Source organism: Sciurus carolinensis, chromosome 4 (assembly GCF_902686445.1).
Source record: "Sciurus carolinensis chromosome 4, mSciCar1.2, whole genome shotgun sequence".
Taxonomy (NCBI): Eukaryota; Metazoa; Chordata; class Mammalia; order Rodentia; family Sciuridae; genus Sciurus; species Sciurus carolinensis.
In genome coordinates, this window is record NC_062216.1 from 28663143 (window position 1) to 28675469 (window position 12327).

Genomic DNA, 12327 nt, shown 5'->3' on the forward strand with positions numbered 1-12327 from the left:
AAATATTTGGCTGTTATACTTGGACATGTGTCCTTGCAATCTCTTTTTATTCAAAAACTTCAAAAGATACTATTATCGAAACCAAATTCTTCATTTGCTAAAAGTAATTTCAACATTTTTACATTAAGAATGAATTCTAAAGATATATAGACTGTACAAAGCATTTTTTGGTTTCATTTTGAGGTCACTTGTGCAGCTGCTTTTAGAATTTATTTCTATAAATGTTTCTCACTTACTTTGAAAGAAATTTTGTACAAGTATATGATTGTTACAAGATATATATGACATTTCTCTTCAATATATATTTAAAATCCTTTTGACCAAATAGCTCTGTTAATAAAATGAAGAATAATTTTTATATATCCTTTTACTGAGTGAGGGAAGACAAGAGTGAAGTTCTTAGAAAAAGAGAATGCCCTTCTTAGCTGATGGGAGATGGTGTTTGCTTGACTTTTAATGTAAAGAGGCTGTGTTTCCCCACCAAACACTGCCTTGGTGCAAAATATGCTGTCTGCTTTTTACTGATGATCACATTCCTCTATTTAGAGTTAAGAAAGTCAATTTACCGTGTCTGAGAAACGGTAAAACTTCTCCAATGCAAAAGCTTCTGTCTGTGGGAAGGTAAAGTGGACCAAGAGGGATTGAGAAACCAGAGAATCAAGTCATATATAATTAAATATAATTACACAATTGGTTTTAATCATATATACCATTTTAACAAACATATGTATCAATTAATGACTTTCCACATATGCAAGGTATTTACCCCAAAGAATAAATTGAACTTAAAATAACTCTTTTTACATTAAACCTTAATTACATTTAATTACATTTGACCCTTGAGTATTTCAAATAGTGTTTAGAATATAATAAGGTATTAGTATTTTTGCATTTCAACATTTTCCCAGAAAAACAATCACTGGAAAAATTTATCTATGCATTTTTCTGTGGGCTAAAAAGTAAGGGGCATCAAATATTCTTTTTTTTTTTTTTTTGGCATCAAATACTCTTATCTCACTCTTACATGTGGCAAAACTGAGTAAGAAAACTCTTTGACAAGAATAATTTTTAAAAGGAGGAACTGAAATTGAGTGTCTGACCTCTGGCCTATTACTTTATCCAGGGGATATTGTTGACTGTTGGATGTAGAATATGTATGAGCTCTCAGATTTCCCCTATTTGAACATAGTATTCATAATACTTCTCATTTCAAGTGTTTGTATCACATGGTTGAAACATTCTAAAGTGAATAAGGAGGAGGAAGAAGATAATGAGAAAATAAAAATGGAAAATCAAATCATTAGTGATAGGAAAAATATGTATTGGTTTAATTGTGATAAATAATAGTAGTAGGGAAAGTATCTGTCATTCACTGATAGGAAAGAAAGACAAGAGCTTCACCCCTGTTGATACTGTTGATATAGCATTTGTCCTGTTAATGGTGTTTCAGCAAGTGCCAAGAATCATTAGAGAAGGGGGAGGGTAAAGAGAGACAAAGGAAAAGTAAAGAAGAATGAGAAAATATAAGTAAATCAGGGAAAGTGAAGAAAGAAGATAAGGAAAAGTTAATCTTCCCATCACAATATATTCAATATACAGATGATAGGCCTTTATTTTCATATAATTTGAAACAAATATATGCTCTAGTATTGTTTTCTACCCAATGTAATAGTCTCCTAATGCTTCTGTTCCTTCCCATGGAGCATGGGAGTTTATTGAGTGTTTATTGGAACAGTGATGAGTTTTGGAGAGCCAATTAGAAATGATTAAGTTATTGCTTGAAAATATTTTTAGTGGTGAGAGATTAAATCTTAGTGCTTTAAAAAAGTTTAGTATGTGATTTAGTAATTTAAAAACATCAAATCTTAAAAATTCACACTATAAACACCAGCCTGTTAGCCTTAAGTTTTATCTTTTGACTGAAATATTCCAGTATACTTTATCCTGGCTATAATTATACATCATTTCAACATTATTCTATTGCTTTAAAAGTTCATTTGCTTTAAAAATGTCTGTTGGTACATTCACATTAGAAGTAAACTCATGCATTTGCTGTCAAGAGAAACTCTCTCTTACAGAGAGGGGTTGATAAAAACCATGTTCTTTTAAAAGGAGATGCCATAACAGGTCTTAATAGAGAGGAACAACCTTGTTCTGCACATCCAAATTCATTTAGGTTACCTCTACAATTTCTTATGGCATCCTAAAGGTATTCTAAATACATTTTCTTCTCAGATCATCTTTAGTCATAGGATAGTAAGGTGACAGTAGCACTTTATTGTGATTCCCATTGGGTTTCAGAAGAAATATAAATACATAAATGAAAAAGAGACTAGATAGTTCTGTGTGAATTTAATGTGATATTATTAAATAAGTAATATTTTATGGAAACAAGGAATTAATTCACAGAGCAGGAACTTGATTTGATGACTTGCATCAAGAAAAATTAATAAAAACACTTGGATATTGCAAGTAAGAGATTACCTGTTTCATTAATTGAAGCAAAAAACATACAAAACAAAATAGTGGTATTCCTGAAAGTACGCTGGGAAGTTGATAAAGCTCTCATGTTACCAGATATGCTGTTTAATGTATAGCTAGGCGTCATCATTTTCTTCTTGAAGCTACTTTTGACACTTTTAGTTTCAACTGGACGAAACAAAGGACTATAATATCATTTAGTCCCCAGTCCCTATTTCCTTCCTGTACATTTCCATTAAATCCAACAAATTCACTTTACAGTGAAAATTGATATATCACCAAACCCAATATATTCAATCACTTACCTTATTCTTTCTCTTTCGTCGAAATCGCAGGAGTTCTTTGTGTTGTCTTGATACAAAATTTACAGCTGCATACTCCAGAAGTGCTGAAAACACAAAAAGGAGGCATACTGCCATCCAAATGTCAATAGCTTTGACATATGAAACCTAGCCAAGAGAGAAAGAGAAAGCGAGCAAATTGACTTATACTTTTACTTCCTTTGAGAACAAAACTGATTTTTTTGTGATTTTTAAATATTATTTATATATCAGTTTGGAAAAAAGGAAATGCCAACAGTTTTTTCTTCATAATTTATCAGGCATTAACTTTTGCAAATCTTATGTATTAATTATACTTTTAAAACTTGTACTGAGGCAGGAGAATGGCAAGTTTGAGGCCAACCTTGGCAACTTAGTGCAACTTAGTGAAATCCTAAACAACTTAGTGATACCCTGTCTCAGAATACAAAATAAAAAGGGCTGGGGATATAACTCAGTGAAAGAATGTTCCTGGGTTCAATGCCCAGTACCTCAAGAAAAAAAAAAAAAAAAAAAAAAAAAAGAAACTTGTATATATTTTGTTGTTTTATTTAAATTGTGCATTTGTCCAAACAGAAAATACATAATTTTACCCCTTGAGCAGAACAATGCTTGAAGGAGGAAGTAACACTGAAATATAGATAACAATGTTGATGTTTTATTTTCATTTTTAAGAAAAAAAATTTCTATTTTATCTTATTCATTAATTCTGTTAAATTTCTTTTATTGCATTTATAAGTGGTTAATAGATGACTATTTGCTACCAATTTTGAATTATTTTTAGACATGTTATTTGAATAGTAAAAAGAATTTTCCAAGTTTCTCAGTTGTTAATATCTCACTACTTTTATCATGATTCATCATTATTTATTTTGATGCTCACATCCCATATTGAACCAATAGGAACCCCTAAATGTTAACACATACCTGATTTGACAAATCTCCTTCATTATTTGAGCATTTTCTCACTTTCCCACAAAAGATATTCCTTTTTTTTTTTTTTTTTTTTTTTTTTATCTCAGTCTTTGAATCAGTTCTTTCTCTGAGAGACCCTTCTTTATTGAAGAGTACTTCAAGAACTATGTGTGAATATGCTCATTGTTTCCTGGGTAACATTACTTCTCTTAGTGAACAGAACTAGGAAACAGATACACATACACACAATATTACATCTATATCAATCTCTCTCTCACACGCACACACACAAACCACAGTATATATCTTCCTTTCTTTCTTTCTATCTATCTATCTGCCTAACCTGCCTACCTACCTACCTGTCTACCTATGCATTATCCATTTGTTACTCATTTATCCATGAAACATGAATTCTCACTAGTGTTTAATTTCAAGTCAATTCCACTGGTTCTTCTAGCCTTTTCTATTTATATAACACTTTAAAAAGAGAAACTTGGCTCTTGTTACCCTCAACATATATTTGTTCATTCTCCCTATGCGTAATATCTCAATTCTTCTGACTGTCATCTCAGCCTGCTCCATCTTGACCACAGTTGCCTTGTTGATTCCAATTCCATCCCTAAGTTTCTCCTCGTATTTTTCCTAACTACCTCTTTACCCCATCCATTGTCCCTGGAAGTCTGGCTCTATCTTCTTCCTTCATTTTACCAGCTCTAGCCAGCCTCCTTGATCTTGACCCCTTCCTTTCCTTTGACCCCATAAGTGTGCTGTCTCCTGTTACCTCTAAGGCCCGGATGAAAAGAGAAGGATAAGGATAGGTCTGTCTTGTCTTTCCCCCTCCCTCCCTCCCTACCCCACCCTCCCTACCCCACCCTTTCTTTTCTTTTTTTTCCTTTCCTTTCCTTCCTTCCTTCCTTCCCTCCTTCCTCCTTCCTTCCTTCCTTCCTTCCTTCCTTCCTTCCTTCCTTCCTTCCTTCCTTCCTTCCTTCCTTCCTCTCAAGAAAAGGAATATGCAAGGAAAAGTTAGGAAGAGAAGAGAATAGTAAAAGAAAGAGGCTGATATTTTCCACAGATTCACATATCCACATATTCACATTCCTCCTTTGAAAGGAGAAATTCTGTGACTTTTATGAAACTGCTTTAATACTTTCTGAGGTTAATGGCAGAGTGATTTGAGATTGTAGTTGAACAAATATCTCTGCATATGTTATTTGTTCAAGGTTGAAATTTTCCTTTGTGTATTAGTGTCTCTTATTGTATCTTGTGTAAGAATGTGTGTGTGTGTGTGTGTACATTCCAGAGTTAAGGTGCTATACTGTGCTAGCTGTGTCAGCAAAAACTACATTGTTGAGCAAGCATGTGAGCATGACATAATTCATTTTGCTGCATACTTCAATGTAGACAGTTAAATGTGGAAAATTCTGTCATTTTCCAAGAATTTTAAATAAGTGTTTTACATATATATATATAATATCACATATATGTATCGTATATAATATATATTTACATATATATGTATTTGTATGGGCTTTTTTTGTTTATTTTCTTTTTAATTCAGAAGCCTGCTTCACCAAGAAGATCTATATCTAGATGAGCAAAAAAATGAGGCTAGGCTAAGCAAAGATATTCTACTTCCTTGGACCAATACTTCCTTGGACCAAGTATATAATTGTCTTCAGGATCTGTACCCTGCCTTTTGGAAAATTCCCTGTTTTTATACTGTTTGTATCATCTGTGTTTTTTCTTTCTAATCATGTTGAGCATTTAATATAATTATTTTTATTAAATGTCAGTCAAATTTAGGTAGTGTTCTTAAATGATAAATAGCTGAACATTTGGGAGAAAGTTATGGTTGAAGGAGTAGTCAATAAATTAGGGAAAAACTCTCCCCGCTTTGCCAGCTGGCCCTTTAGGTCTCAGAGTAGTCCTTTCCCACATTTAGTTTAGAACTCCATAGACTTGCACTTAATTAATATGTCACTTTACCATATTTTATTGTTACTGCTTCTTGTTTTCTTTATATTAAATTATGAACTCTTTGAGGGCAAATGACTTTTTGTTTTGTTCACCAATACAGCAGTGTTTGGTATGTGTGTACATTTTTACTGAGTGAATAGGCACATGAGTGAAGGTAGCAAATATTAAAATGTAGGGGGAAGAGTGAATCAGAGATGACTCATGTGAAATTCACTTTTTGGAGCAATTTTGTTAATATATTGGATTGGATTATTATTATTATTTTTTTTTAACAAACATTTCATTTTTTGACACTTAACAATGGTGTCAGCTTACATAAGAACACTTCAACAAAGAAGACTCCTGCTGTTTACTCCTGTATCAGAAGTATGACTTCTGCTTGTCAAAGTGGCCTCTACTGGGCAAGAGCAGTGCATCCCTGTTTTATTCCAGTGCTGTGTTGTGTCCATCTGTTTGCAAAGTATAGATCAAATCTCATAAATTTTGTAATTTTGCTGGAAATTTCCAGCAACCTCCATTTTCTGAGAAAATGTAATACAGCTTTGAAAGACACTGTCTTAAGTCACATCATCCCTGAAAGAATATAACTCATAAAATATGTGCACGTTCTTTAACATCCTAAGTTTATAATGACATGTACCAAAGAGAATAAATGAGAGAAATAATTTCCAAATTCATTCAATGACTAATTTCAGTGGCAACACAATGTATGGAAACACTTGTGTCTGCCAGAATTTTAACTATGAATAGCTCTTGAGTATTGAGTTTTAAAGTCCTGCTTTTCTCATTCTGTTTTCTGAACCCTTTCCCCAAATTTCAGTTTACTGTCCTAGGACCTGGTGGGTTTGGTACCTCAGGGCAGGTAACTTTAAAGACAGAATTTCTTACTCTTAACTACTACAGTGCAATCCTCATGTGATTTATAATTTCTAACTTCTGTGTACCCTTTATTGACTGTTGTCTTTTGGGACAGTATTATTCCAATTTGGTGCATCCTTTTTGACTCTCTTACCAACAGTCCCATTATACTCTGTAATGGTTAACTTGAATTGTTAGCTTGATTGGATTAAGAGATGCTGATGATTAAGAGACTTTGGGTGTGTCAATGAGAGCATGTATAGGAATGATTGGAATGCAGGATAGTGAACTGAAGTGGAGACCCTCCCTAAGTGTGGGTAGCACTGCCCAATAGGTTGATGGTTTGGACAGAATAAAAGTTGGAAGATGTGGATGCAAACTCGACTATTCTTGAACAGGTTCTAGATTGCTGTTTCAATGGTCTGAGGACACCAGACTCTTGCTTCTTCATTCTTCCAGAGTGGACTCTGCTAGGATTCTCCAGGTAGTTTCCAGAAGTTTTGGTCTCAGACTAGGGTAGCACTGTTGTTCCCTCTTGTTCTGGGTCTTCCACCTCTTGGACTGTGTAGCTACTGGTTCTTCCAGTTCTCCAACATGCAAATGGCCATTGTGGACTATTCATTCAGTTTCTGGGTGTGTAAGTCAATCTAATAAATTCCCTATTAATAAACATACTTCCTGTTGATTATGTTCTTCTGGAGAACCCTGACTAATACATCCACTCTGTGGTTGGGATCCTAATTCTATTTTAGGGAATAGTCTCATCTCAGTATTACTCCTTTAATGTAAGAATCTGGAAGTAAAACCTGCATCTATCCCTCCAGTGACACAATCTAGGGGTCATAGGGGAATTCAAGCTATGATATCATATATTCATAGAAACACTAACATCTCACTGGCCTGAAACAACAAAGGGTTTTCTCTCATGTTCTTTGTCAGCTTTGGGTCACATAGTGACTCTGGAGTTGTGTTGTCATTGTAGTGCTCACTCATGACACAACAGCAGAGAAAAGCAGGGCACTGGTGGGTCTCATGTTTGTCAGTAAATTTTCCAGGCTAGAAGTAGCACAGGTCTGCTCAAGACTCATCAGCCAAAACTAATCACAGTCAACCCTGACTCCAAGAACTCTAAGAGAACTAACTTAGCAGGCGCTTAGAGTAGGAGAAAAAAAAAAAAAACATACAATGCTGTCCAGCAGTATGAAGAATCCAGAGGGAACTGAGAGGTGAGATTTCTATTTCTACTTTGAAACAATCTCAAGAATCCCCTTAAGTTTAGGACTGAGGAAAAGTGAATTATGATTTGATTACTATTCACGCTACCTTAAATAGAAAATAAAAGTATCTTCATTGAAGATCAAAATGCACTGCTTTGTATTAAGAAATTGTCAGTTACTTAGAGTGGAAAAAAGAAAAATGAAACATCTTCTTATCTTCAGCCAAAAATTTCCTAAAAATGTAGCTACAGGATCAAATTTTGTAAAATCAGCTGTAAGGGGTTACAAAAACTAAAATCCAGGTGGGCCTGTGAAGCACTAACTTCTAACTCAATCTAAGACAGATAATCAAATATTTAGATACAGAGAGTAAAGGCAGGTAGGCTGCAAGCCAAATTCAGGCACAGGAATGAGTTTGTTTTGACCACATAGTGTCTAAGAAAAAAGGAAAGAAAAAGAAAAACATGTCTGTATGCATGGAATGCATGTAGCTAGTTAGCTTCACTACGCATCCCTCTTTTTGATAGGGGACAGACAGTTACTAGTGGTGGGAACACAAGGTTAAGGTAATAATTCTGTAAAATGGATCCACTGTGCTAACCCCCACATGCTTTCTTTTCCAAGAAGCAATTTACCTGTAGCCCTACCTGGTTTAAGTGGACAGGATATGTTACACTCTTTGGCACACCCCCTGTTATCTGCATGAAAATGCAAGCCAGAAATAATGTTCATAAGAGGAACTCAGGTTACCCTGAAGGGGTGGACTTTCATGACCTTTTTCACTGACCAGATCAGGGAACTAAGGGAAATCAGGAAAAATCTGTAAGAATTTATTGTTAAGAATCCAGTTAGAATCAGTTAGCATAGACCAAAGTGACCTAGAGTTGTCATGCACAATAGGGATTTGAAAGTCTGATGTCATTCTGCTCTTAGGTCAAAAATCAAGAGCTGGACCTGGGTCAGACTCTTTGGAAGCTTCCCTGGGGACTTTCCCCCCAACCAAAAAAAAAAAAAAAAAAAATTGGAGGAAAGGAGAGGAGTGCTGTCCCTCTCCTCTCTGAGAGGACCCACTTTCTCCCTTGAGAGTGTTCCCTTTTTCCATTTCCCATCCCTTCTAATAAATTCATTGCCTGTTACTCTGAGCAACACATCTGAGATCTTCTGATTTGATCATAAGAATTGGGATTTGAAAGGGGGCAGGGCCCTTTGTGCTACCTCAGTTTCCTGGAAGACTCGAACCCTATAACATTTTCATTGATCACACCAGACTACTTTGTTCATTTATTTTTGCATCAACCCCTGAGGTCATTTGGTTTTAGTGCTTTCTGATCCAGAGAAATTGCTAGGTTACATGTATCTCATGTGTCCTTTATAAATAAATTTATACTTGTGTGAGATTTCCATATGAGCCAGGTGCAGTGGCCCATTCCTGTTATCCCAGAGGATCAGGAGGCTGAGGTTCAAAAGTTCAAAGCCAGCCTCAACAACTCAGTGAGGCCCTAAGCAACTTAGTGAGATCCTGTCTCAAAATAAAAAATAGAAAAGACCTGGGGATGTGACTTGGTGGTTAAGTGCCCTTGGTTCAATCCCTGCCCTCCTTCCCCGCAAAAAGATTTCAATATTATTATTGAATAGCAACACTTTTAAATTACATTAATGTGCTATATTTTAAGTATGGCCCTCTATACTGTGGTTGAGAAGCCTGCCAACATGCACGCCTTTACCTTAGCTCACACAAGAGATAGTCAAAATATTGTCCCAGGGCCAATAAATTCCTCTTCTACAGCTCATGGATAATAGTATATTAAAAGGTAAAAGTATGTTAGATGTGGTGTACTAAATTATAACCCGTACTGCATTAATCAGAGGTTTCTAGAAATAGATATTTAAATGTATTTATAAACAGTGTAGTTTAAACTTAAATCGGTTAAACTGGAACCTGGGAGTTTGAACCAACAAAGCCTCATATAAACCTATGTATAGGCACTCTATAAGGTAAATTTCACGAGAATTTTTTCCATATTCTTTGTTGGTGCATTATAATAGTAAGTAATGGGATGCATTATTACATGGATTTTTAATGACTATTTTGTCATTTTTTTTCTCAATCCAAATTTGCTTTTTATTTGAGAGAGGTACATTATAAAACATCACAGTATATACTTTTGATTAATAAAAATAGTCCTTTGATAGGATAATTCGTTCTTTATTGGCAATCTGTCCTGAATTTCCCTGGTTCCTTAGAAATGTAAAGAAATTCACCATGTGAATAATTTTGGCTGTGGAATGATTCAAGCATACAGATAAATGTTTTTCCTCTGCATTAAATGAAAATTCCTCTGCTTGCATCATGCCTTATTTTCTGAAGTTTTTATCTCTATGACTTTTTTCATTTAATCTTTCATTGCTTATATCCAAATTGTAGTATACCTAATCCTACATTTTTCTCTGGTGCAAAATCCTATGTAAGAAGTTTACATTTTACAATGTTTATGGAAAAAATTATATTCATCTCAAAAGGAGTTTGAATATTATTTAAAATGTAAAGCCAGAGAGAAAGAAATTAGAACAAAGGAAAAGAATAAACAGTGTTTTAAAAAAACAGATGTTAGAGTAGAGTGATATTGAAAAGGCAAAAGGAGAAAACCAGGCATTAGGTAATGAATCACACAGCACGGAAGATTGTGAGCTTTGGCATTCTGACATTTATCACCCTGGAGGGTGACTCACAACAGTCCCCTTGATGTCACATTCATACTGATTATGATACTCATAGCCTGTAGTAAATGAATGATGCTTCTAACACAATATTTTCCACATAAAGAATCTTACATTAAGAGAGAAAATGCAACAACAAAAAGTCATATCATAACAGCTCCATTATTTCTAACAAGCTGAGGTTGATTAATTCTTCCAGTCACCAGACAGAAAAACTACAACCATGCACCCTAAAGGATTTTCAAAGGTCACACAGTAATCTCTGACTCCCAATTCAGTTATTGGAGTTTTACTATCTCTTCTATAGGATGTGATTCTTTTTCTTATGTTTAACACATGAAACTGTAAAATAAATCTGGATGTCATTGGAAATGCTTCTTAGATTCATGCTGTAAGACTTAACTGGCATTTCTTAATACATTATCTTTTTTGAACTACTTAAATTATTTGCGACTTCTCCTTTGCATTTTTAAAATGGAGATTTTATATTTCTGTAACATTATAGTAATCAAAATATCTCCCGCTTTCTTTATAGGGAGGTATATGAGTCTGAGAACTTTATTCATAACTCCCAACTGCAATCATAAAGATAGATAAAGCCTGTGAGGTTTTGTAAATACTCTTATTGGGACCAAATTTTTATCTTCCACTGCAAAGGGATAGTTTTACATCTTTTAGGAAGTTCATAGTATGATTGTAGGATATAAACAATTGCAGTAAAGGGAGTTAAACACATTATTTAGGCAAAATAGTCTCAAAATTGCATATACAACTTTTGCTTTTAAATTTAGTTTGATGCCAAAGCTGTTGTATAATGCTGTCTTTTAAAAATTTTAAACCTTATTATTTTTCTTTAAATTTTAAGAATTTATGTACCAGCTGTGTCTCTATGTCAAGTACAGAGATGATTCTTGATAATTGTTAATTTTTCAACTTAATGAGTTAGTAAGCCTAGTAAATGTAGGAAGATGAAATGTAAAATCAGAGATATTCATCAGTTTCTATTCTTCTTAGCATAGGGGCCACTCAGTGTTTAAGAATTATCTGCTTACATGATAATTAAATTTTGTATCAATAATAAAATTAGATGGTTTCATATGCATTATGTATTGTGGTTTTAGTAAAAAATATGAATAAATGATTCATTTTCTGTGCCTTCTTTTTCCTAAATGTGTCTAAAATCACACTACTATTATGATCCATAACATTTAAAAAATTAATGAAATACATTGCTTACATCCAAATGCAACAGAAGTACCATAAAGATGAATTTACTTATTAAATATATTATCACAATAATAAAGTGAAAATGAAACCATTTGTGTTATATTTGTACTGAGTTTGGTTGAAGTGATCTCAGATAAACATATTTGGCGTAAATATTAGGTGTTGTATTTAAATGGTGAGCACAGGCATTGCTGACCATAAAGGCAGTTCATTGCTGTATTATTAGGAAAACCTGATTATTATGTAGCTCTCCTAACCCTATTTAGTTGTATAGTTTCAAACGTAGTTTTAAAACTGCAGGGTATTTTTTTGAGGAAAGTGAGAATGTTACATTTATTAATTAGATAAAACAGCAGAATGATGTGCTTCATTTTTCTTCCCACCCTATCTTTTCCATACAATCAACCCCATATATAAATCTTTGTACCAACACAATCATAATATGGCAAAAATATCAACAAACTTTTTAAATATTTTTTTTAGTTGTCCTGGATTTTTTATTTTATTTACTTATATGTGGTGCTGAGTATTGAACTCAAGGCCTCACACATGCCAGGCAAGTGCTCTACCACTGAACCACAGCTCCAGCCCCTCAACTAACTTTTTACTTTTCA

The 12327-nt window shown here is 34.0% G+C and overlaps 1 protein-coding gene across 2 annotated transcripts in view; it reads right to left on the reverse strand.

The window, feature by feature from the left end:
* Positions 1-12327, reverse strand: part of Glra3 (glycine receptor alpha 3) — a 158972-nt gene that overhangs the window by 11653 nt on the left and 134992 nt on the right. The window contains exons 8-9 of one of the 2 annotated variants that reach the window (XM_047550228.1): positions 2787-2930; positions 567-611 (exon numbers count right to left, since the gene is read on the reverse strand). In XM_047550228.1, coding sequence (XP_047406184.1) covers positions 567-611; positions 2787-2930 — 189 coding nt within the window. The remainder of the gene's footprint in view (positions 1-566; positions 612-2786; positions 2931-12327) is intronic. The other variant, XM_047550229.1, reaches the window with a different exon arrangement.